The sequence below is a fragment of the Felis catus genome, chromosome B1 (assembly GCF_018350175.1).
Source record: "Felis catus isolate Fca126 chromosome B1, F.catus_Fca126_mat1.0, whole genome shotgun sequence".
Lineage (NCBI taxonomy): Eukaryota > Metazoa > Chordata > Mammalia > Carnivora > Felidae > Felis > Felis catus.
Genome location: NC_058371.1, coordinates 113,336,281 through 113,363,352, shown reverse-complemented (window position 1 = coordinate 113,363,352; position 27,072 = coordinate 113,336,281). Strand labels below are relative to the sequence as shown.

The 27,072-nt window shown below is 40.2% G+C and overlaps 1 protein-coding gene across 6 annotated transcripts in view; it reads left to right on the top strand.

The window, feature by feature from the left end:
- Positions 1-27,072, top strand: part of MCUB (mitochondrial calcium uniporter dominant negative subunit beta) — a 107,853-nt gene that overhangs the window by 48,742 nt on the left and 32,039 nt on the right. For 2 of the 6 annotated variants that reach the window (XM_023252869.2, XM_023252865.2), the window contains exons 2-6: positions 3,646-3,832; positions 9,771-9,852; positions 21,177-21,252; positions 21,734-21,904; positions 25,047-25,151. In XM_023252869.2, coding sequence (XP_023108637.2) covers positions 3,723-3,832; positions 9,771-9,852; positions 21,177-21,252; positions 21,734-21,904; positions 25,047-25,151 — 544 coding nt within the window. In that variant the 5' untranslated portion in view covers positions 3,646-3,722. Of the gene's footprint in view, positions 1-3,645; positions 3,833-6,057; positions 6,242-9,770; positions 9,853-21,176; positions 21,253-21,733; positions 21,905-25,046; positions 25,152-27,072 lie in introns of those variants that run through there. The other 4 variants (XM_023252868.2, XM_045056011.1, XM_023252867.2 and 1 more) reach the window with 4 other exon arrangements.

Below are 27,072 nucleotides of genomic sequence, written 5' to 3'. Positions count from 1 at the left end.
CTCTCTCAAAAATAAACATTAAAAAAAATTAATTGAGAAAGTACTATCCTGTGAGGGGGGCACCTGGGTGGCTCAGTTGGTTAAGCGTCCCACTCTTAATTTCAACTCAGGTCATGATCTTGTGGTTTGTGAGTTCGACCTCCACATTGGGCTCTCTGATGTCAATGCAGAGCCCCTTTCAGATCCTCTGTCTTCCTCTCTCTCTGCTCCTTCCCTGCTCACACACTGTCTCAAAAATAAACATTTTTTTAAAAACTATACTGTTTTGACATGACAGGTTAAAATTAAAAATTATATTTTCTTGGGGGTTCAGTCGGTTAAGTGTCCGACTTCAGCTCAGGTCATGATCTCGCGGTCCAGGAGTTCGAGCCCCGCGTCGGGCTCTTTGCTGACAGCTGAGAGCCTGGAGCCTGCTTCCGATTCTGTGTCTCCCTCTCTCTGCCTCTCCCCTGCTCGTGCTCTGTCTCTCTCAAAGATAAATATAAAAAAATTTTTTAATTATATTTTCTTAAAAACTTTATCTTTTCCCAGACAAGCCCCATCAGTTACCTGTTCTCATGCCCTCCTTGTGAATACCTGCTTCCTCTCTCTTGGCTCTGCTGACCTTCTACCCAAATCCCTTCCCCTGCTTTTCTTACTCTATGCTTCTTCATTCTTCAAGGCTCAGCACAGTGGCCAGTGTATTCAGTGAATTATTTTTCTCCTCTAAGCACATGTGTTGTAGCACATGTGATCTTCCCCACGCCCTTTATTGACAATTACATACTTTTTTCCTTCTGAGGTTATGTTTTCTTCACCGCCAGAGAGGGCTGGATTCTTGAGGGCAAAAACAGCCTTCTGTCCCTACTGTGTGGTTCCTGCTATGGTCCTAGAGTCATGTTCACACTGCCATCATGTGTTGGGTTAGTTGTCATTTGTTTGCATATGATGGCTTCAGTGAACCACCTTTAAAAAAAAATCATTTCTGTGTTAATTAGATCTTAATGTCTGTTTCCTTTTTATTTTCTTTTTTTCCCTAAAAAAAACCTATTAGATGCCAGTGGGCCTAAAAGAGCACTTTGCCATAAGATGTGTTCTGCCATATAGTTGTTTTCAGAGGTGAATGAGTCATGATGATGATTTTTTTTTTAGTTGGTTTGTATTTTTTATCCTGTTTGAGTCTTCTGTCATTTCTGTCATTTCCAGTTTCTGTGTCAGCACTATCTTGGTAGGTGTCAGGGTGTGGTGACTCAGTGAACGTCAGGCCCTGAGGCTGATACTCCAAAATAATGACTTATGAGACTCTAATGCAGGCAGAAAGGTATGAGGTTAAGAGGAGATACAGGGGCACACGTCAGCTAGGAATACATTGTATTTTAGGAAGGAGTCCAAAATGAAATTTGTAATTATAAATTTATAACCTTGGAAATGATAGAAGTGAAGAAATATCTGTTAAAATACAACTTAAATCATCTTCTGGCTTTCCATCAAAGTCTTTTGTTTTGCATTTATTAGAACAGGACATACTATTTTATAAGGAATTCTTGAAAGAAACTTGTTTGACATGAGTCCTTAAGTATGCCTTCAGAGGAGTAGATTTATTTATGAGTACTTGATGTGTTGGCTTGCTGGCCTGGAGTAGAGTTGCCAGTGATCCTACCCCATGTGGCGTTCAGCCCTCTGTCATCTCAGACACGCAGGCATCAAAGCGAGGAAGACAGCTTTGTTAGTACCATCTGGCTATACCTCAGAGGCTCGATTCTATTCCTTTGAGGTAATTCTTGATAATAATTGGCTTAGATTAGGAGCAAAAAAGAAAAAATAGTTGGCTTAAGTATGTTCTTATTTGAAAGGCACCTGCCATATAAGGTGTTCCTTCTTAATTATTTTTTTCTCTGGGACTCTGTTACACTTCTTTTGTTCTCTTCACTGTCGTACATAGTCTCACTGTATTATTCGTATCCCAATAAGCCTGTTATTGTAAGGAATTCTCACAAAGAATTTAAATCTCAGTTCAAGAGTCCAGTTCAGATTTAGCTGAGAATCTGGAAGAAGAATATTCATATAGGATGTGCGTTGTCCATAAGTTCAATGACTTTTCACAAAGTGAGCATACCTATGAGCAAGAAACAGAATATTACCAGACCCTAGAAGCCCCCTGTGCTCTTTTAATCTCTGCCTAAACCTGGAAGTGTAACCACCATCCTGCCTCCAGGGCCATAGATGCCTTTTGCTTGTTGTTGGAATTTATAGAAATGGAATCTTAGCATACGCTCTTTTGTACCTTTTGTTTGACGTGTTTCTGAGACTGACCCATGTTGTTGCCTTGTTGTAATATTCCATCTGATGAATATACCTCGATTTATTTGTTGCGCCGACAGTGAAGTTTTGCATAGTTGCCAAGTTTTGCTTCTTATCAAGAGTGCTTCCATGAATGTACTTTTATTTGTCTACTGGGCACATACGTAATTCTCTCAACTTTGTACCTAAGCATGGAATTGCTGGGTCATTAGGTATGTGTGTATGTGGAGATGCTGCCAGTTGTCAGAGTGGTAGTTTACACTCTCGCCAGCAGTGTACAAGAATTCCAGTTTGAACACAGCTTTAGTCAGTCACACTCCTAGCATGGGAGCCTTATGGGCCCAACTTGGAGCAGATGTATGGTCAAGTTACAATGAGGGGACCTGGGCGGGGGAGTGGAGAATCACATATTGCAGACATGGTTTGGGGAAGCCCACCACTGATACACTCTAGCAGAAGTAGAGGCAGTTTCTAGGAAATGAGAGATTGAATGAATCGTGTAGATCTCCTAACAGGTTTCAACATAGTATTTGCAAATTCGATGCACAAAGAGAAGCTCTGAGTTGGAGGTACAACTTTAAGTCATCAGCAGAGTAATGTAGTTGAAGCCGTGTTACTAGGTGAGAGTGCCCAAAGAGAATTCATGGAGTGAGATGAGAGAGGTTGGTTCATGGTAGAACTCTGGACACCAACATTTAAAGGATGACAAGAAAAGTCTCTAAAGGAGACCGGGAAGGTGTGATCAAGGTCTAAGGGAATGTGGTATCACGGAAGCCAAGAAAGAGAATCTTTCAAAGACAGCGATCAAAACTGGTGATTGCTTTTGTGAAGTCAGTGGCTAAAAAGTTATTCGATCTGGAGGTAAGGAGGTCAGTGGCCTTCTGAGAGTAGTTTCAGTGAACTGGTGGAGCAGAGGCTAAAGTGCAGTAGGTACAGGTCAGTGAAAGCTACAGGTAGTAGAGATAACAGATGTGGCCAACCCTCTCAAGTCACTTAGCTGAGAAGGGTGAGGATGTGGATTTTGAGAGAAGGCAATCAGAAGGTAGCAGAGACCTGAGCATGCTTACCTGCTGATGGGAAAGTGCTGAGTAAGAAAATATTGAGAACATGGAGGTCTCTAGGGTGGTGGGAAAGGCTGGAAGCTGAGCTCTGGGAAACGTGTTGGTCTTAGGAGGACACAAAGATTCCTTGCACTGCCAAAGGTGAGAAAGCAGGGAAGGGTGGAAAGCAGGGAAGGGTGATAGCAGAAGTTTGAAAGAGTCCGTCACTCGGCACATGGGAGGTGAATTAGTTGTTGACTGAATGACTTTATGTTTTCAGGCATTATACCCTGCAGTTTCATTTATCAGTTTTTTGTGCTTCCAGATCTCCAGTGAAAAGGGATCCTCTGCACAGCTTATGTTACTCAGAAGAGCAGTTGTTTCCACGTCTATCACCACAGCATGTGTAATAGCTTGGAATTATGGGCTTGCTTAAAGAAATCCAGATGTGTTCCATTTATACGGTGCCCATCTGTTTTCAAGTACGGAACATGTCACGCAGATACCTTCAGGTACTTCTGCAATATATAAAAGTTGTGACTATAAACATATGCATGGACTTAAATCAATGTGTGTATGTGTATTCTAGTATGTACACGTGTACACATTAGACCATATGTAGCCAACTATTCTCTTCAGTTTGGGAAAATAGAACATATGTGTATTGACTTTGCAAAAGGATACGACTGCATTTGGGGGTTGTTTTCAGACCTTGGGCCACATCAGTCTGAATGTCTTTAATGGTGATAAGACTTCATCCTTTCAAGGGGAATTTGATAGTTTCCAGCAGCCCCGTGTTGTTAGGAATCGAATCTGTTGCTTTTTCTTATCCAATTTCCAGGATGTGTCTTAAATCCTTTTAAAGTCAATTCCATGACCTAATGATATCTGTGGAGTACAATTGAGCAGTCCCTGAAAAGAGCAGTAATAACGGAGTTCTCACTTGTGGATGTGGGAAGGGCACACGGTCGCACCATGTTATTGCTGGAAGCCCCATACTGGGACTGGTGTCACACAGAGTGCTTTTATAGCAGAATAATTAAGGTCCTCCTAAAAAGGCTTATATTTAGAAGCACTCTGTTTTTATTTTTCCGTATCAGTGTATCACTGTTGCCTTTCAGCTAAGAAATTTAAACTGCTACTCTCTGATTTGTATTCATTATGCACATTATGCTAGTTCCTACCGTTGCCCATTAAACATCCATGTCTCTTCCTCACCCCACGTCAAACAGTTCTTTCCTTTTTCAAGTAATGCTGCTGCTGCTTTGTTATTCTCGGCTGGGCTAGACTTCTGTTTACACCGTACTTTCTACTTCCTGACACTTGACATTTTCTTAGTGCTAGAATGTAAGGTTGGATCACAACAGACTCCTGTTCTTACTTTAAAGGGATAAAAACAGTGAATTAAAAGAAAATCAACTTTTTTGTTCAGTCTCCTGATGTGTTGTTTTTTTCCTCCTGGATGTGTTATATTTACTTAAATGGCTAGTCATGGGGTTATTGATACATCCTCTACTAGATTTTAATACTGAAAATAAGTTACCATTTTTTAACATCCAAGAGAAACAATATTACTCAAATTTGACTAGATAGGTAAGTTTTATTTTACGAATTAACTGATGCTGTCCTGAAGACATGAGCCCTCTAACAGGTTTAGTTACTGCTGGAAGTCTCAAAATGGGTCACAGGTGGGATATAAATTGAAAGAAGAGCTGAGTCTGGGTGAGTCAGTCTTTTTTTTCTTTCTTTTTCTTTTTTTTAAGTTTTTTTTTTTTTTTTTTTGAGAGACAGAGCACGAGCTGAGGAGGGGCAGAGAGAGGGGGGTTGGAGGATCCAAAGCAGGCTCCATGCTGACAGCAAAGAGCCGGATACGGGGCTTGAACTCAAGAATCCTGAGATCATGGCCTGAGCCCAACGAAGTCTGACCCTTAACCGACTGAGCCACCCAGGTGCCCCTGGGTGAATCACTCTTGATGTGGTTCAGCTCTGCATGTGTGGTGGGTCTCTGTAAGATTTTCAGCATAATCTTTTAATAAAGTCCTTCTAAAAAAGGGCTGTCATAGGATAAATATGATAGTTTCTCTTTTCCACTTCACTAACATATCGGGAGAATGCAGTATTCTTAAGGTTTCTAAATGAGAACTTGAAAGGGTATGTGAGATCTTGTGCTTATTTTTTTGTTCTTATTTTTTCTTTTTTAAAAAATTTTCAATTCCCTAATAACCATAGTTTTTTACTGGCATGCAGTAAAAAAGTAAAGTTTATTTAATGTACGACCCCTTCTTAATAGGTTACTTCTCTCTGTAAATGGTTATTTTAGTGTTTGTTTAGCCTGTTGTTTTTAGCATTGTTTTATTTTGAAACAATCTAAATGCAGTAGGAAGAAAATTCAGAAACAAATTGTTGACAGGATGCCATTCCCCCTCAAATACAAAGATGTTCTCTAACCACAAAATGACCACCATCAAAATCAGAAAATTAACACTAATACATTACCACCATCCAGTTTGTGGATCCCATTCAGATATTGCCAATTTTCCCGTTAATGTTGTTGGTTGCAAAAAGTTCAGAATCACAATTGAATTTGTCATGTCTCCTCTAGTCTGGAACTGTAACATTCTTTCTTTGACTTGCAGTGACTTTGACTCTTTTGAAGATTACAGTTATTTTGTAGAATGTCTCTTTGGATTTGACTGATGTTCCTTGTGATTTGATTCACTTTATGTATCTTTGTTAGGAATTGCACACGTGTTGCATGTGGTCTCTCTTCAGTGCATGATTTCAGTTTGGCCCCATTACTGATAATGTTCACTTTGATCACTTAATTACGGTGGTGGTATCTGCGAGACCTCTTTTCTTTGAAGTTACTGTTTTCCCCTTTGGAATTAATGCTTTTGTGTGGAGGCAAATTAAAACTGTATGTAAGTATCTTGTTCCTTATCAAACCTTAATTTTAATTATATCAGAATGGACTTAACAGTTTCCTGTTTTCTTCAGTGGGTTATATATAATCTGTTACTATCATTATTTATTTGAATGCTCAAATGTGTTCTAGATTTGACCGTTGAGAACTCCCTCCAAGATGCTACAATTTTTTCATGTGTGTTTCCTATGTTTCACATATGTTTCATATGTGTTTCATATGTGTTCATGTTAAAAAAATAAATAATAAACAAATAAAATAAAATGAAATAAAATACAATAAAATAATAAAATACAGGGGTGGCTCAGTCGGTTAAGGATCCAACTTTGGCTCAGGTCACGATCTCATGGTTCAAGAGTTCGAGCCCCACAGTGGGCTCTGTGCTGACATCTCAGAGCCTGGAGCCTACTTCAGATTGTGTGTCTCCCTCTCTCTCTGCCCTCCCCCTGAACAACCTCTCTCTTAAATGAATGAATATTTTTAAAAATTTAATTTAAAATAAATAAATAAATAAAACTGTAGGGGCACCTGGGTGCCTCAGTCAGTTAAGGATCTGACTTTGGCTCAGGTCATGATCTTGTGGTTCATGAATGAGCCCTGCGTTGGGCTCTGTGCTGACAGCTCAGAGCCTGGAGCCTGCTTCTGGTTCTGTATCTCCCTCTCTCTCTCTTCCTCTCTCCCACTCCCTTTCTGTCTCTCAAACAAACATAAAAAAGTGACTTAAAAGTGTAAATACGTGAAATCGAAATGTCTTATATAAACATATATACGTTAAACATTTGAATCTTTTAAAATGTTTTCTATTTTGTTGGTTTTATTTATAGTTTTACATATTAAAAACCATGAGCTCCTACCAGTACTTCCAATTTCATCCCAACGCTACAGCATTCATTCTGGTTTTCTTCTTTACATATTATAGCTCCTTTTTTGGTAGGATAAGTCTGCCTTCCATTAATCTTGGTATATTTGGTCAGTTTTCCTGAGCGTGACGGTCTCTCATCTCTGCCACCACTGTTTTCCCTTACATAAATGCCCTCCTTACCTGAGTTGGGCTCTGACACCTTGTTCTGAGCCTACCTTCCTTACATATGCCCCTCTTCATTCCATTCAGGTCCTAACACCCCACACTTACCCCCTTATGTGGACACCCTCCTCGCCATGCTTAGGCTCTTTACCCCCATGCTGGCTGCCCCTCTGCCTGACTGACCTCCAGCCGCCCTTGAAGTCAGACTCCCCACCTTGGGCCAGTCTTCTCCCCCTCCACAAGTGCCCTTTTCAGGAGAAATACTTAGATTGAAGAAGCGTCATGAGTTCCAAGCAGGAAAAATAAAATTACATCTGTACCTGACACGCAATGGTGAAACCCAAATGCAGAAAGACCAAAGAAAATCTCACAGAAAATCTTAAAGTTACAGAAGATGTTTTAATTGAAGCCAGAAAGCAAAAGAATATCTTCAAAGTTTTGAGGGGAGATAAAAATCAACCTGGAACATTATGTTCAGTAAACTATCATTTCAACAAAATAGAGGCTGAGAGACTAAAAGGTTGTTACTGAAAGTTCTTTTGTGGAAGAATACAATTGAACATGTGAGAAAACAGGATGTAAGAAGTGAAGAGCAAAATAGGAAACATACAGATGAATCTAAGAAACAATCACTATGTAAAACAATAGTCACAATAACAATGTAGGGTTGCTTTTTATTTTTTTTTTAAACGTTTATTTTTGAGAGAGAGAGAGGCAGAGTGCAAGTGGATGAGGAACAGAGAGAGAGGGAGACACAGAATCCGAAGCAGGCTCCAGGCCATGAGCTGTCAGCATAGACCCCAACACAGGGCTCGAACCCATGAACCGTGAGATCATGACCTGAGCCAAAGTTGGATGCTCAACCTACTGAGCCAACCGGGCACCCCACAACAATGTAGGGTTTCTAAAAAATAAAGAACTAATTGCCACTTTAATAATAATTATGATTGATACAATCTAAATCCTTGTTGTTCAGCATCAGAGTAGAGAAGTTAACTTTACACATTAACCAAGTAAGAATGTCACAGAATGTAAATGGCAAACATTAAAGGGTTAGGGGAAAAAAACATACTTTCAAATCAATAGAGAAAAGTTAAAGGAGTATTTTTTTTAATTAGTTATTAGAATACAAGAAGGAAGCAAAGGAAAATCAAGATAAAGAGAAAACACAAAAGGATGGCAGATACCCATAATTATCTGAGCTAACAATAAATGTAAACAGATTAAACTCCATTGTGAAAAGGACAGAAATCGCCCGTTAACAACATAGACTGAGGATTCGACTACCCATACAAACGATCTCATTGAAAACAGTACTGAAAGTTATACTAGTATTTTTTGATACTAAAACAGTACTGAAAGTTATACTAGTATTTTTTGATACTAAAAAAAAAAAGAATAAGAATGCAGAAGAAATATTGAACAAGGAAATGAGTAAAATACAAGAATAGAAGTGAATAAAACTTGATATTTCAACCCTGTTGTATGCACCTCTTACTGTGGAATGTGTGGCACAGGCAAGTACGCTCCTCGGTTAGATCATTGTTTTGCTTTGAAGCTTGTCCTTGGGTTTGTTAGAGTTGGACCCTGTGGTACATCATGGTTAGCACCTCACACTGAGCTCTTGAGCTTTCGTGATTTCTTTTTGCTTCTTTGTACTCCCCCCACCGCCCCCACAAATCAAACTAATACATAGTATCTCATTTTTTATGAACCTCTCTGACTTGTCTCTAGATTACATTTTAAATCTGCCTAACAAAAATTGCATGTTGTAGCACACAACGGGCAGTTACCTTAACTAGCGCTTGAGTCTCAGGTACCACATGAATCATTAGTGTTAAAATAAATTTTTCTTTTTGATTTGGATTGTCCAAGAGTAGTTTATACATGTTTGAAACAGAACAGAAAGAGAAGTAATGCATACAGCATTTGGCTAATAACCAGCAATAACTTCCACATATTGAGTTGAGTAGCTCAGCAAGACCACGTTTATATCCCTTGGGAGCACTTGGCATTTAAGCAGGTCTTTCCTTCATTGTCTGAACTGAACTCAGCAGGATCCGTGAAATTATATTCGTGTATGTGTGTGTGTGTGTGTGTGTGTGTGTGTGTGTGTGTGTGTGTGTGTGTATGTATTTTCATTCCTTTCTTCCTTTCCTCAGTTCTCTTCTTTCCTTTTTTCATTTCAACAAGGAAAAACTTTTGGGAGCAAATAATGAAGGACTACAACCCATATAGGAGATATTAGACGAATTTGCTTGTCTGTTACCAAACATGTTGACATGTTGAAATATTAGAGTATATTGGCTTAAAAGTACATTATTTACAGTTAATAAATTGGTTTTGGCATCATTGTATGAATGCAGTTTCTTAATATTTGTGATAGAAGTACTTAATATTTTTTTCTCTTGTTAGGTCACTTGTGCCGTGAAGCCTTTTTTATTTTACATGGGTTCCAATAGCATAGAGCTGGTTTTAACAAGTACTGTTTGTATCTTCCAAGGTCCCCTTCCTTGCACTTCATCTGGAAACAGAGTTCACTACTTCCCCCAGGTGTGGACACAGCAGAGGATAACCTGTGCCAGGTGCAGTTCCGCATCCTGTTTCCCACACGGTGACGGTACTGCCCATGCAATGAGGCAGTTTAAAGAACCGGGGCTCCTAACTGCTTGTTTTGCTCATTTATTAACAGACTTTAGACAGATTACTTAACCTCCTTGTGTTCAAGTATTCTTAAAATATGGGAAACGACGTGCACATGGATGTTTATAGCAGCTTTATTTATAATTGCCAGATCTTAGAAACATTCAAGATACCCTTCGGTAAGTTAGTGGATAAATTGTGGTATATCCAGACAATGGAATATTATTCAGCACTAAAATGAAATAAGCAACATGGACAATAATATTAAAATCATCAAACTTGGGGCATCTGGGTGGCTCAGTTGGGTAAGTGTCTGACTTCGGCTCAGGTCATGATCTCAGTTTGTGAGTTCGAGCCCTGTATTGGGCTCTGTGCTGACAGCTTGGAGCCTAGAGTCTGCTTTGGATATTTCTCTCTCTCTCTCTCTCTCTCTCTCTCTCTCTCTCTCTCTCTCTCTTTCTCTCTCTCTGTCTGTCTGTCTCTGTCTGTCTCTGTCCCTCCCCTGCTTACACTCTGTTTCTGTCTCCAAAAATGAGTAAAAAAAATTTAAAAATTTTTTTTAAATCATCAAGCTTGCTGAGAGAATATATCTTATTGAAAAAATCATTAAAAAAATTTATCATCATTAAAAAAAAATTTTTTTAAATCATCAAGCTTGCTGAGAGAATATATCTTAATTATTCCTACCCCCAAAAAGAAATGGTAATTATATGATCAGTGCTATTAATATGGCAATCATATTATAGTATATAAATGTATCAAATCAACATGTCATATACCTGTAATGTACACAATGCTGTGTATCAAATACGTTTCAATAAAAAACTTAAAAAAGCTATCAAGCCATGAAAAGTAGAACCACCTTAAGTGCATATACTAAGTGAAAGAAGCCAATCTGAAGGCTACTTACTGTATGATTCTAACTGTACGACCACGTTCTGGAAAAGGTGAAACTGTGGAGGCAGTAGAAGGATCAGTGGTTGCCAGAGGTTGCAGGGGAGAGAGGGAGGCAGAGCGCATAGGATTTTTAGGGCAGTGAAATTATTGGGTGAGATGCTGCGGTGGTGAGCACAAGTCACTAAGCACGTGTTAAAACTTGTAGAATATACAGCCAAGAGTGAACCCTAATGTAAACTGTGGACTTTGGGTGAAAATGATGTATCAGTGTAGGCTCACACATTGTAACGAATGTACCACTCTGGTACTGGATGTTGATATTGGGGGAACTGGCGGGTGGGGTGAGAACTCTCTGTACACTGCTCAATTTGCTGTTCTAAAATTGATCTAAAATATAAAGTCTGTTTTTGAAAACAGACCATGCTGGAGGCCATGCTGGATTAGCCCCCACAGGCTCTTGTTTATCAACTTGTGTATCAGCTCCTGTTCTCTAGTCACTTCTATTATATCAGTGCTAAGCTAATTTTCTCGATAAATTGAGTGATAAATACATTTGAGTGGAAAAAAGGATGGGAAGTAATAGTACATCTCTCATATCGTTGCTGGAAAGATTAGAGACTGCATGTAAAACTTTGAGCTGTACAAAGAGGGTGAGAAGAATATTCGAGATGGAGAACAGCATGTACTACATTACTGAGATCTGAGAAGCTTGTGTTCTAGGATTGAGAGATAACCAGTAGGATCAGAGTAAGGCAAGCAAGGAAGAGAGGGATGAGATGAGACATGCAGTGTCTAAGTCATATAGCATCACATTGGCCATGATAAGCTTTTATTTTGTTGAAGCCTAAAGGGCAGCCATTGAAAAATTTTAAGCAGTGGAGTGGGGTCATTCTATTTAAAGATCACCTTTGTTACTTTGAGGAGGGCAGCTTGGAGGAGAGAAAGGGGGGAAGTAAGTAACCAAGTTTGGAAACTATTACAACAGATCATGCGTGGCCTGGACCAGAGCATTAGCACACACACACACACACACACACACACACACACACACACACACACAAAAATGTGGATAAACTATGCAGGTTGAAGGGTTCGGTTGATGGAATTCATGGCATCAAGAATGATTCCTGGGTTTGACTTGAGCAGCTGCAAGATGGTGGGTCAGTTACTGCAGGGAGAAGGTGGACCCAGAGGAAGAGATTTCAGGGGGAAATCAAGTTTTGTTCTGGATAAATCTAGTTTCAGATGTATGTGGTGATGTAAGGGGAAATGTTAGTCCAGCGTTTGGATGTCCTAGGCTGAACCTGAGGAGAGGTCTGACTAGAGAGTTGAGGGACTAGAGATAGAAGCCTGCTGGTAGTATGTTAAAGAGTGAATGGGAGTTGAGGATGAGGCGGCGTAGACAAGCTGGAAAGGTTTGGCTGAAGAGAGCATGTGAATGGGGCAGCAACCGGAGGTCTATGTGGTTAGTGGAGGGTCTGGAACTTTTTAAAGAGGCGAGAGAGCAGAGCATATTTACCTACTACATCTGTAGTGTGAGAGTGGTAGAGGGAGTTAAGATTTTGAGAAAGTCTGCGATGTAGAAGATGGAGAGCATCTGAGGAGGGCTTGGCCTGTGGGGAGGAAGGTCACTTGATTGCAAGAGAAGGGAAGGAAGTGATAGTAAAACTAGAGTTCTGTAGTTTTTACGGCAGGAAGATGAGGGAGTTGAGAGTATGAGTTGGCCGTGGAAGGTAGGCACACTGGGCAGGGCTTTCCAGGCAGGGATGGTAAAAAGGGCAAAGGCAAGGAAGCATGCCACGGTGTGCAGTAGTCAGGAAACGGCAGTACTTGCGCACGTCTGGAATCGAGGGTTGGGAAGCGGGCGGTGCTGGTGATGGTAAGGTGAGACTGGAGAACCGGACAACAGTCAGCTCATGGAAAGTTTTCTTGGGAACAGTTTCTCTTTGTAATAGAAAAATAGAGGTTCTTAAATCTAGAAATAGTTTGACTTTATATGACTTCAGAAGATTGGAATAGGTCTTTTTTTTTTTTTTAATTTTTTTTTTTCAACGTTTATTTATTTTTTGGGACAGAGAGAGACAGAGCATGAACGGGGGAGGGGCAGAGAGAGAGGGAGACACAGAATCGGAAACAGGCTCCAGGCTCTGAGCCATCAGCCCAGAGCCTGACGCGGGGCTCGAACTCCCGGACCGCGAGATCGTGACCTGGCTGAAGTCGGATGCTCAACCGACTGCGCCACCCAGGCGCCCCTGGAATAGGTCTTAATGTGGAATGGATTGGTGGGAGGGCCAGTTAGGAAGCTGCTGCAGCGACCTGGGTGAGATGACATGGACCTGAATGAGGGCGGTGGAGGTAGAGACCGGGGGAGAGGATGGCTTTGGCGACTCCGTGTGAATTAGAGCCAGTAGACCTTAGTGGCAGTTCAGCTGTAACTGCTGGTCTACCAGCTGATTTTATGGACTATTGTTGTTTAGGATAGCCCTCAGTCCTCTAGTTCTAATAGCTGGTCAGTAGTGGTGTGAGTTCATCAAGGAATAGAGGAGAGGAGCAGCGCTATGGAGGAACAAGGAAGCTCAGTTTAGGAGATACTGAGCTTGAGATACCAGTGGGCTGTCCCAATGAGGACATCTGGTGAGCCTCCAACAGGAATCTCGTTGCTCCCGGGACACCCGATGTGATGTGTCTGTTATTGTTTGATTCTGAACCTTAGGAAGATTTGCTTGTTTGGGGTTCAGACTACTATTAATTTGGTACTGAGTAAAACAACATGAAGCAAAGAAAATATTCCCAAAAAGAAAATTAATAATACACTATCAGGATTCCAAAACTATTACTGCCTCATGATCTAATCATACTGCACTCTAAAGAAAAAAATGCAAACAAAGATTTATGTGCAAAGATGTTTAGAATCAGTTTAGCCGCAATGGTGGAAAATTGAATACGATACATAGGTAATAAATTGGAAGGTATACATTGGTGTTAACTGTGGTAATTCTAGATGATGGGTTTTCTGGTGACTTTTCTTTTTGTGCATCTGTGATGTGTAGATTTTCTAAAATGAGCATGCGTTCCTTTCTGATGAGGAAAAATCTATAGAAATAGTGTATAAAATGGAACTGTCCAACAGTAGGTAAATAGTAAGTTTTGGCACACCCATAGGATAAGTGGTTATAGAGCATTTAAAATTTTGTTGATGAAAAATTTTTGAGGTAGGTGAATGCTTATAAAACATTAATGATCAGCTCTCTGTGGACTACGATTACATGAGTGTCTGTATCTGTAGAAAGGCTGGAATAAAAAGCCAGGGGGTGGTGGGATTGTAGATGCTTGTCTTCTATTTCTCAAGTTGCCACAATTTTCTTTTCTTACATTTCTTTTTGTCTTTTTTTTTTTTTTAGTTTTCTAGTTTTTAAAGGGCTTTTTACTGCTTTTTTTTCTACTTTCCTTGAAAAATGTTGGTTTTTTTTTTTCCCCTACCACATTAGAAACTGTAGATTGAGTGGTTTCCTTTAAGTGTTTAACGTACACATGTAATTATAACTTTTTAAACAAAGTCTTATGTTTTCATTGTCTTTGCCCTCCTCCTGAATTGGACAAGGATCTTCACATGTTCTAAGAATCCATTCATTGTAACACACCCAACCTTGTTTCGTTTTCCACTCATTTTAACATCAAAAGATGGTTTAAAATTTCTTAAAATGAGTTGTTTATTTATTACCATATTTTATAGCTTTGGTGTTTGTATCAATTTCCTAGGGCTTCCATAACAGATTGGGTGACTTAAACAACAGCTTTGTTTTCTTACAGTTCTGGAAGCCAAAAGTCTGAAGGAAAGGTGTTGGCAAGTTTGGTTTCTTCTGAGGCCACTCTCCTTGGATTGTAAATGGCCATTTTCTCATGGTGTCCTCACAGGGTCTTTCCTCTGTGTGTGCACATGTCTGTGTCTGAATCTCCTCTTATAAGGACACCAGTTATACTGGATTAGGGCCCACACTCATGTCCTCATTTTGACTTTAGTACCTCTTTAAAATACATGTATATTCTTAGGTCCTGGACATGAGGACTTCAACATGAATTTGTGGGTTTGAGGGAAGACATGGCACAATTCAGCCCATTAATGGTGTTCTCTTGCATTCTGCTTCCTTCTGGATTTAGTTCCATTCTTCCTGAAGAAGTTCTTTAATAAAGATGTATAGGAGAGAAACTGTCATCTCTGTATATCTGAAAGCTCTTCATTTCTTTCAAACCTAAGTAAATATTCCTGAGGATAGTGTTCTGGGTTGATGGTTATTTTTCCTTAGCACCTTAGAGATATTCATATGTTTATTTAACATATTTATTGAGCCCCTAGATTGTGTGTCAGGTGCTGGGGATACATACAGCCATAAACTGGACCACCTCCCTGTCTGTGCCCAGGGAGCATGCCCTCTAGTGGGAGGAAAGGGAATAGCATTTGTCCAGGTTGTCATTTCTCTAGGGTAAACAGCTACGGGTGGAATTGTTGGGTCACCCAAAAAACTGCCAGTTTTCCAGAATGGTTGTGCCATTTTACATTCTTGCCAGTAATGTGTGAAAATTAATTCCTTTTTAAAGTTTCTGTATCCTTCTGTGCTGTGCCTGGTGAAATATTGCCTAGCTCATTAGTTTTCTATTGATTTTATCCAGTCTAATATTTTTCTAGTCCATTAATCTGGCTTTCTGACACATATGTAGAGTTATTTTTCTGTTTCCAGAAATCCTAATTAGTTGATCATAGTTTCTTGTTTTATTTCTATTAGTTTAGTATGATAATTTTTTTTTGTTGTTGTTGATTTTTCTGGAAGCTAATTCTCCCTTTTATCTCTTTGAAGACCCTAAATATAATTTACTTTAAAGTCTGTTTTGGATGACTCTCATTTTTATTTTCCATAAATGGAATTAATCTTCAAAGTAAACTTGTTGGTTCTTTCTTAGCATTTAATTTCTCATAAATTAGAATTTTGGATTATAGACTCTAGGAGTTTATTTTTCATTCTGTACTCACCCCTTCTGGCTAGTAATTTTACATTGCTTAAGATTGGGATCCTGTGGCCAGAGCCCAGAATCGGCTCTTAAATTGCCATCTTAACATCCCTGTCCTGGAATGTTGCAGCGTTATTGGAGATTCCACAGATCAAGTCGTTAGATTATCCGAAGGCTTAGGGCACCTGGGTGGCTCAGTCAGTTTAGTGTCCAACTCTTGATTTCAGCTCAGGTCATGATTTCAGGGTCATAAGATCGAGACCCCACATCGGGTTCCATGCTTCACATGGAGCCTGCTTAATATTCTCTCCCTCCCCCTCTGCCCCTCCCCTGCTCCCTCTCACTATCAAAAAAAATAAATAAGTAAATAAGTATCACTGGAAGGCATGCCATGGGTTGCTTTTGGTTCCTTCTACCCTAAAAGAGTCAAACTCTCAGGTACTTCTTATAATTTTCAGAAAAAAAGGTAAAAATATGATTGTCACAGAGTTATAAAAATGAACACATATTAAAGAATTTACTTAATTCTAATGAAGTAAAGGAACCAAGCAGATGTTATATTCAGCCAAAAGGAAGAATGAAAAGTGTACAAAATTAGATTTTAGATTAGATTATTAGGAAAAAATAATTTTAAAATGAATTGCAGTTAGAGATAAAACTGGTTAGGGGTGTGCATGAGTAGTCAATTGGATCACTACCAGATTGGACAAAATTTATATACTTATCCGTTAATTACCTGTGGTTTACAGATAGTTGCGGAATGGCTCCAAACCGGTACAAGGGCCAGAGTGTCTTGACTTGAAAAAGTGTGCTGTAGACAATGTACATTTTTCTGTTGAAACACTTTCTTCCATAGGACCCAGAATCTAGCTGACTATCCACTTGGGCCTCACTTGTCACATTGTGTTTCTGTCTTGTTTTTGGTACAAGGAGACATGTATGATGATTTTGAATAGAGGGGTCCCTTAAGTGTGAATTTATACCACCATCTTGAATGGAAACTGCATCTTGATTTTATTAACAGTAATAAAGATAATTAACCTAAAATATGGCAGAGCTCCAGAAAAAGTCTAATCTTGTTAATTGACCCCAACACATGCTCATTATATATCTTCTTTCTGTTAACGCCTGCGCCCATTTACTTGAAGGCTCAAACAAACCTCTCCCATATTAATGATTCCCTTTTGTCCTCTTCAAACTAGAGCTGTCTCCTCTTTCTCATAACCCATGTCTTCCTGCACCCTCTGCCTGTCAAAGATCAGGGGAGCTGGTATATCTTGAAGCTTGGATTCCAACTTGTTCTAACTGCAGAGCCTGTGTTCTGTCCAGGAGACCATCACCTTGCAGGAAGATTTAAAGAAGAAATGGCTTTTGAGCTGGACCTTGAGGGAATGACAGGATTTGCTAGGCAGAAGTGGATAAAGAAGGCACTTTAATGATAAGTCCACGACTCTTGGCTTGTTTCACTGCGGCCTAAGTTCGTGCTGTAAGAGAACAGTATGTGATAAAGCTGTGGAGGTGGGTTGGTCCACACTGCCCTTGCTGAACTCATAAACTGTACCTTATACTTTGTTTCACTTAATCTTTATACCAGCTCTACAAGGTAGAGAATTCCCACCTAACCCTTGAGAAAACCAAAGCAGAAGTTAGCCCTGTGACTTCTGTGATCTCCCAGCTGTTAAGTGGCTGAATTGACTTTAGAATCCCAGTTTTTGCACATCCAGGGCCACTGTTCTTTCTACTTTACATAGGCTGTTGAAGTCTAAGGAGTTTTCAGCAGGTTGCAAAGTGATTAGAATTATATTTAGGAAAAATACATACTGAAGAGAAGCCCGAGTCTTCTTTTGTCATGATGCTGAGTGTCCTTTGAAGGCAGTAACCCTTGACCCAGCACTAAACACTTGGTATTCAAAATGATTTTGTGCAGAAATTTCACATAGTTCCCTGAAAGCCATGGAGGGTCCCCTAGAGCTCAGCTACTCAGACTCAGAGCGTAATCTTCACACCCTTACTTCAGACCTACTAGATCAGGAATCCCAGGGTGAAGTCCAGGAATCTGTGTTTTTAGCAAGCCCTATCTTCTTAACAGCAGATGGTATTGGAATATTCAGGTGATTCTTTAAAAAAAATTTTTTTTTAACTCTCTTCCTTATTTTTTCCTTTACTCCTTCTTTCCTTTTTTCTCTTTCATTTTTCCCGCCAACACTTTCTTTTTTTTTTTTTTAACACTTTCTTTTTTATTAAAATTTTAAAAATGTTTCTTTCTGAGAAAGAGAGAGACAGAGTGCAAGCAGGGGAGGGGCAGAGAGAGAGGGAGACACAGAACCCGAAGCAGGCTCCAGGCTCTGAGCTGTCAGCACAGAGCCCGATGCGGGTCTCGAACTCACGAACCGCGAGATCACGGTTAAGCAGCCGAAGTTGGATGCTTAACCAACTGAGCCACCCAGGCACCCGCTCTTTTTAAAATTTTTTTTTTTAATGTTTTTTTCAACGTTTTTTATTTATTTTTGGGACAGAGAGAGACAGAGCATGAACGGGGGAGGTGCAGAGAGAGAGGGAGACACAGAATCGGAAACAGGCTCCAGGCTCCGAGCCATCAGCCCAGAGCCTGATGCGGGGCTTGAACTCACGGACCGCAAGATCGTGACCTGGCTGAAGTCGGACGCTTAACTGAGTGCGCCACCCAGGCGCCCCTCTTTTTAAAAATTTTTAATGTTTATTTATTTTGAGAGCAAGTGAGCACACGAGCAGGGGAGGGGCAGAGAGAGGGAGACGGAGAATCCCAAGCAGGCTCCACACTGTCAGCACAGAGCCAGACGCAGGGCTCAGTCTCACAAGCCGTGAAATCGTGACCCGAGCTGAAATAAAGAGTTGGATTCTTAACCCACTGAGCCACCCAGGCTCCCCTATTCAGGTGATTCTTAGAGGCATACACATGCTTGAGAAAGCCTTGGTCTTTTTCTCTGGCTGCTCTGCCTTTCAGCATTTCCTAGGTGACAAGTGGTTGCCTCTAAAATGATTTCCTCCATAGTAGACCAGAAACTTCATCAGCACATTAAGTGATAATGGGTACTTTCTGATCAGGAATTATCACTGACATCTAGGAACCTGACTCATAGACTGTCTGGCTTTATACAGACCCTAGCATAAAATTTAGTATGTAAAAGTGGTCATCTATAGAAAAAAGTCTGGACAGATACATGCCAAATCACTGTTAGAAAATTATCCATGGCACTTGTGGAAGAATGGTAAGGTAGACTTTATTCAGGGAGACCACAGCAGTGGGGTTTTGCAGTGGGGGGAGAGATGGGCTCAAGTCTGAATACAACAAGGAAAAAAAAACGGGAATTTATTTCCAAGGAGCAAGGTGAGGTGGCGGTAGGAGCAGTGGATGGAAAGTTACTACCAGGATAGGGTAATTCTGTGCTAACCTGACCTACCAGGATTCTTGCTGAAGCCTGACTAGAATGATCAGATAATGCCAATACCTGGGGGATTGTGGGGAATGAGGAATTTGATTAGATCTCAAGGGTGGGGGGGAGGATTCTGGCTAAACTGACGGGATTCTTGCTAAAACTGGGTTCTTAGAGGACATGCCCAAGGATGGGGCTCCATCAGGCTTAGAGGAGCTGGACTAAAGTTTAGTCAAGAAGAGAGTCTTTATCACCACTAACAGCGATGATCTCTGGGGGAAGTTGTGGGATGGTGCAGAGGTAAGGGAAAGGCTTTTAATTTTTATGCCTTACATTTTTATTAGACTTATACATAGAGAATCATATCCTTAAATGCATCTATATTACTTTTTTTTTTTTTAACACTTATTTATTTTTGAGAGACAGAGCACAAGCAGGGGAGGGGCAGAGAGAGAGGGAGACACAGAATCTGAAGCAGGCTCCATGCTCTGAGCTGTAAGCACAGAGCCTGACGTGGGGCTCGAACACATGAATTGTGAGGTTGTGACCCGAGCCGAAGTTGGAGGCTTAACTGAATGAGCCACCCAGGCGCCTCTATATCATTAAATATTTTTAAAGAAGTATTTTGGTAGAGAATTGTGATGTGTTTTCAAGTGGATATATTTTTCTTAGTTTCTTATATTTTAACTAAAAGTAGTAGAAAACAAAAAAACAGTAGTACAACATCCATTATGCAAACTTGGAAAACTTCTGCATATCTTTACTCGTTGAGAGCTACATCTGTTTTAAGAAATAATCAGATTTTTTTTCTTTTTCATTGTAGTTATTTTTAGAAATAAAATTCAAATGAAGTCTTAATATGACAGATATCTTGTTGTAACTAATAGCCTGTGTTGTGTTTAATACTAGAAATATGTATTTGGGTTTTTTTAATGTTTATTTTTGAGAGAGCATGCAGCGGGGGGAGGGGCAGAGAGAGAGGGAGACAGAATCTGAAGCAGGCTCCTCACTGTCAGCAGAGCCTGACACGGGGCTCAAACTCATGAACCTGAGGTCATGACCTGAGCTGAAGTCTGACACTTAACCAGCTGAGCCACCCAGGCACCCCTAATACTAGAAATATATATTTGAATGTTTTGTTTCACTTACTGAGAACTTTGTTTTGATTTTGAGCATAATGGAACATCATTTGAGTCACTCATTGTTTCATTTTTCATAGCAGTGAGCACATTTTTAACTACCTGATTTAACAGTGCCGACTCGCATAAATGAAGGGTTGGAAATCCAATTTGGAAAAGAATTCTTCATTGCATAGTTACTGGAAAACTTATTGCTAGTAAACTCTTCGCCAGGTGATACAATAAAAAACAAAACAAAACAAAACTGGATGTTGTGACCATGGTACTAATTCTTCTGGAACAGGTTCTTTTGCCTGTGAACCAGTTTTTCAGTGCCCTTTCTTTCTACTAACTACCACAGTGTCTTTGTGCACATAGTGCACCATGATGTCATCTGGCCTTCCTTTGGGTCCAGTACAATTGTAAACACAAGCACCAATGCTAAAACATATTCCATAGAAAAGTGGCCATTTAGATGTTTTAGGACCAGCCATTCTATCAGGTAGAACTTTCTGTGATGGAAATGTTCTGTTTCGGTGCTAGCATGGTAGCTGCTAGGCACACGGAGCTCTCGAGCACTTGAAATGTGCAAAGATACTGAGAAACTGAATTTTTAGCAATAATTTTAATTCTAATGGTCACATGTGGCTAGCGCCTACCATATGGGACAAGAAAGCAGTCAGAAAGGTGTAGTGAGCTTCTCCAAGGGTTTATCTGGGAAGCTGAAGTTGTTATCATGCTGGTCCCGTAAGGTTAAAAAAAAAAATCTTCTGGTAAAGACACTTATTTCAACTTTCCCACTTTTTCTAAAAGAAGAAATAATCTTTCTTACAGGTTTTGTGTGTGAAGCTGTGTGGAAATCTAAAATACAGTCAGTCACATCTTTATAGTACAGTGGTGCCCCCTGATGGTAAGCTTTCTTATCACTTTTTTGATTCCTACGCTAAGGTGTTTCCATTTTTCCAAATAAAAGAAGAAATATGGGTTTTGAACAAAAAGGACTTTCTTATGCCCCTCCGTGTTCTCCCCGCCCCACCCTTAGTTCAGTTCCTCCCTCTCTGCTGCCATAATGTCTCTGATGTCTTTTGGCAAACTCCCCCCCCCATCGATCATAGGACTTATAGATGAATTAGAAACAGTTTCTGCCTTGAAGAACTTAACTCTTCACCTGGCAAGACTTTAAGCAGATAATTATAATAAAATGTTATAGAATGCTAGAGAATATGTAAATTGTAGTATAATGAAGGCCCTATAGTAGTGCCTTATTACAGGAATTCAGAGGGTTATGAATTTCATATTTAAGTGTTCCTATAGAATCTTGTATTTTAAAGTTGTTTTTTAAAAACTAAATTTTACCTATTCCTGTATTCCTACTTTTTTTTCCTTAACAGAAATAACCATTAATTATAGACATGGCCTTCCCTTGATAACCCTTACTTTGCCATCCAGAAAAGAGCGTTGTCAATTTGTGGTCAAACCAATGTTATCAACAGTTGGTTCATTCCTTCGGGACCTACAAAATGAAGATAAAGGTGTCAAAACTGCAGCCATCTTGACAACAGGTATATATATATTTTTTCAACTTGTCTTTTTTTCTTCTTCTGAACCATTGTTTTGTTTCTGTTCTAGATAGTTGATTCTTTAATTCATTATATAATAAATGGTTGACCTTTACTGTGTCCTTTTTTGTATATCTGTGATATAAAAAAAATTAACTCTGTTGAATAAAAAATTAATGGGATAAGTTTAGTGTACGTTTTAGTTACTTATTTCATAAACTTAGCCCGAAGGTTTTTTCTGAGAAAATTTTAATGACACAGGCTGCAAATAGAGATAAATGACCAAATTTTCATTTTTATTTTACTGTAGTGTTACATGCTCAGGATAAACTTATTAAAGTGTTAATGATTACTGTTGCGGTTTTGAAAAGGAAATAAATATTCTTCCCTCTCCAAGTTCAGAACCAAATAAGGTATAGATATAGAAGTTGGAAAAATAGAAATTAAGAATTTATTTACTCCACAGATTGAGCGTCTAATATATGCCAGGTAATGTGCTAGGTGCCAGAGGCAAAGAACAATAGAGATTAAAAACAAAACAAAACAAAAAACACAAAACCTCCTGCTCTTATTGAGGTTGTATTTTAAGAGGAGAAAGAAAAAGGTAAAGAAGTAAAATATGCAGTATGTCAGATAATGAATATTGCCAAGCAAAAGCAGAGCGGGGACAGTGGTGGGGAGGGAGGTGCTCTCCAGCAGGGGAGCGTAGTGTGGTGGTCGGTGCCCACGAATGGGGGGTGTGGGGGAGTGTGGTGGAGGGGGAGATGCTCACAGAGTGGGGGGCTGTGTGCTGTGGCAGGAGGTGCTTTCAGAGTGTGGGGCTGGGGGGGAGGTATGGGGAGGAGATGCTCTAGGGGAGGTGGGGGTTCCGGGGGTGGGGAGGGTGCCCGCTAAGTCACCCTGGGGGGAAGACCTGGAAGGGAAGAGGGAGCTGTGTAGATGGGGGAAGTTTGGCTGGCCGAGGCCCCGTTGTGGGAGCCAGCCTCACTGTGACTGCAAAGGAGGCAGCTGGGTGGAGGTCAGATCAGAGGGACAGGTTAGGGAAAGCTTTTTTATCGGCTGTTGTAAGGACTTTGGATTTAACTGGAAGGGGCGCTTTCTTCCTGATGAAACCGGGATTAGAGAATAAGGCTTTAGTCCTGTGGCCACTGTGACCTAATACTTCATCCCTGAACTAGACTGAACCGTCACGGGAGCCCTGAACACCCATGGACCTTCGCTACAGGGCCAGCGCGCCTGCCTTCCTAAGCTCCTGAGAGCAGGCAGGTGTGAGCCCAGTGGGGCACTGAGCACAGTACTCGCCTGGTAGTATGTACCCCGTAAGCACCCCGTGAGCGAATGATACAAGCGAGGTGAAAGCAGTAAGTGGCGTGTATACCCTGCTTGTTTCTGAAAAACTAAGTAGCTTCGAAACATAAAACACAAAGGAAAAGACTGGAGATCTTAGAGAAAAATGTCTCTTTGGACTGAGTGAAAACACTGTATTGGGGTTTAAATCGATACTTGCCCAAGAATAGGTGAGAAATGCAAGGCTGCATCATTAGCCCCTTCAAAGTGTTTTTTTTGCATCAGTCTTTTGCTGTTCCGGTATTAGTATAAAGGATAATGTAGTTCTTCAACTGAGAAACCATACTCAGGTGATTTCTTTTTATAGTCCTATTTTAAGGAGCAGGTTTGAAGTCATTTAAATGTAAATTTTTAAATGACACTTGCAAAGTCACATAAAATGGTTGGTGCGTTACTGATCTTTAGAAAAAAAAAAAAGAGGCTGTGTGGGTGGAATTTGCCTGCATTTAATTTGGGCTTGAAAAGAGTGTTCGAAGCTTGTCACAGTTTTGCCCATAGTGTGGGTTGAATTATTTGGCAATTCCTGGGAAAATGATGTCACCCCAGCTGATGAACAGGAACCCAAACAGCCAAATTCGAGGAACAGACCCAGGTGCAAACTGACTCGCTGCCTTCTAGAACAAAAGAACTACAGAGAGCCAGACTGGAGGCAGACAGCCGGGTTCTTCCCAATTTTACAAGCAGCATTACTGTTGTCATGCATATTAATGTAGCTGAAATAGCTTTGGTTGAATGTAGCCAGGCAAATGCCACGCTAGGAGAAGATACATGTCCTGGACTTTATATCACTTCTATGTGGACTGTTCTAAAGGGAGAAACCCCTACCCAGCGCCGGTTTTTTTGCTTTCTTAAAACCTGGATTACATTAAAGGTCAAAAATATAATACAAACTAGGCTATATGAGAAGTTATGCAAAGCACGCTGAGGTTAAAATTTTCCAAGAGATTTTTTTTTTTCTGAATTGTTCCTAGGCTATTTGAAATTACTGTTAGAATCTTTCCTACCACTTTCTAACTCCATAAAATAAACTGCACACAAGCAGATGACCCTTTAGGTTTGATTATGTTTATTACTGTCCCTAGCACCCCCATCCCCTAGAAGCTTTGCCTCTATTCACCTTTCCCCAGCTAGAACAGCAGGGAGCCCTGTGTGGTAATGGTTGGCAGTGCTATTTGGCCACCTAGTTTTAACAAATCAGTCGCCTCTAGTAATTTAAAAGTAGACTTTTAAATGCTACCTGTGTGCCTTACACATTCCAGTCAGGGGCACAGCTGTATGTAGCAGATAATGGACTCTGGCTGAGCAGAGGAAGGTGTCAGCTCTGGAGATTGGCATTTGACAGAAAGCCAGGCTCAGAAGAAGGCAGGAACCGAGGGAGGATGTGAGCAAAATCCAAGTTAGCCTAAGATCCACCTGATGGGCTCCACTCATCTGCACCCCCACCCCCCATGACACCTCCAGTGCTCTGGCTTTGCTGTGAAGAGTTCCCATCTCCCCTGAATCTTCACATGACCTTGGCAGAGACAGTCTCGCCAGGAACATCCACCTGGATCCCAGCTTCCCTGACAGAAAAGGGAGCACCTGCCTGCTCTGGCTGTCTAGTGTACTCAGAGGTAGAGCAAGAAGGGAGGATTCCCACCCCCCACCCCATGGGAACAGTATTGGGTATTAGGCCCCCCAAAAGAAAATGTCCACTACTGTATTGTAAGGACCTGGGTTAGTATTTTTCTATATGTTGGAAAATGGTTCTTATGTTCTAAAACAAGGACATAATTTTGCTTTGTGTATTTTCTTTCAGATGGCCGTGAAATTCCAGCTACCACTTTAATGGAAATTTTGCTAATGAATGATTTTAAACTTGTCATTAACAAAATAACATATGATGTTCAGTGCCCTAAGAAAGGTAAGAAACACGACTATGCAACTGTCTTAACATTTCCCTTTAGTGGTGGGACTTTTATAGGGAGTAAGCCTAAGAATCTTTAAAATTAACCAAATGACCAAGAAGACTTTGGAGAACTGATGCCTAAGGTTTTCTAGCAGGGGTATGAATGATCAGTAGAAGTTGCCCAGCAGGGCTTTTAGTCTCATAGACTGTTTTTACACTTCTGAAACTTCACTTTAGGATCTTGAAATGCTTAATCTGAAATTAAGGCTTAGAAGTAGGCCTGAAAATCATGAATCTAAGTGTGTATTGTACAATGCTTAACTCTTTTTTTAAAAAAAGAGACTTGGTTTTTTTTGTTTTTTGTTTTTTTAGAGTAGTTTTAGGTTTGTCAGCAAGATTGAGCAGATTAGTATACAGTTCCCATATTCTCTCTGTCCCCTGCCCCATAGCCCTCCCCACTATCAAGCACCAGAGTGGTATATTTGTTATAGTCTGTGAGCCTACACCGGCCCGTCATTATTACTCAAAGTTCATAGTTGACATTAGGGGTCACTCTTGGGTTTTGAAAAATGTATAATGACATATATCCACTATTATAGTCTCATCTAGAGTAATTCCACTACCCAAAGTCTTCCGTGATCTGCCTGTTCATCCCTCCCTCCCCCCTAACCTCTGGCAACCAGTAATCTTTTTACTGTCTCCATAGTTTTGTCTTTTTTTTTAGAATGTTCTGTAGTGGGTATCATATAGTATATAGCATTTGCAAGTTTTTATGTGTACATAAGTTTTCAGTTCATTTGGGTAAACAGCAAGAAACATGATTGCTGGATTGTATGTTAAGAGTATGTTTAGTTTTGTAAGAAACTGACAAACTTTCTTCCAAAATGGCTGTACCATTTTGCATGCCCATCCAGCAGTGAGAGTTCCTGCTGTTCACATCCGTGACAACCTTTATGGTTGTCAGTGTCTGGGTTTTGGCCATTCTCCTGGGTGTGTAATGATGGTAGCTTATATTTTTAACTCGACTTGCCTAATGGCATATGATTTCACATGCTTACTGTATTCTCTGGTGAGGTGTCTGTTCAAGTCTTTGGCCCATTTTTAAAGCAGGTTGTCCATTTTTTAAATTGTTGATTTAAGACTGCTTCGCATATTTTGGGTAACAATTCATTAGCAGATCTCTCTTTTGCAAATATCTTTTCCCCAGCCTGTAGCTTGTCTTCTCATTCTCTTGACATTGTCTTTTGTAGGGCAGAAGTTTTAATTTAATGAAGTCCAGTATATCATTTATTTCTTTTACGGTTTGTGCCTTTGGTACATGTAAAAAGTCATCACCATACCCAGAGGCATCTAGGTTTTTCCCAATGTTCTAGGAGTTGTATAGTTTTGCATTTTGAATTAATTTTTGTGAAGGGTATAAGGTCTGAATCTAGATTCTTTTTGTTTGTTTTTGCATGTGAATGTCTAGTTCTTCCAGCACCATTTGTTGGAAAGACTGCCTTTGCTCTATCATATTGCCTTTGCTCCTTGGTCAGAGATCAGTTGACGATATTTATGTGGGTCTGTTTCTGGGCTCTGTATTTGATTCCATTGATCTGTTCGTTCTTTTACCAATACCATGCTGTCTTGACTCCTGTAGCTTTATAGTAAGCCTTGGAATCGAGGAGTGTCAGTCCTCTGATTTTATTCTTCTTCCATACCAAGTTGGCCATTCTCGGTCTTCTGACCTTAGAATCAGTTTGTTGGTATCCACAAAATATCTTGCTGAGATCTTGATTGGGACTGTGTTGAATGTGTAGATGAAGTTGGGAAGAACTAATATCGTGTCAGTATGGAGTCCTACTTCCCGTGAATGTGGACTAGGTCTTGATTTATTAAATCCTTCTTTTTTTAAAAAAAAAATTTTTTTTTCAACGTTTATTTATTTTTGGGACAG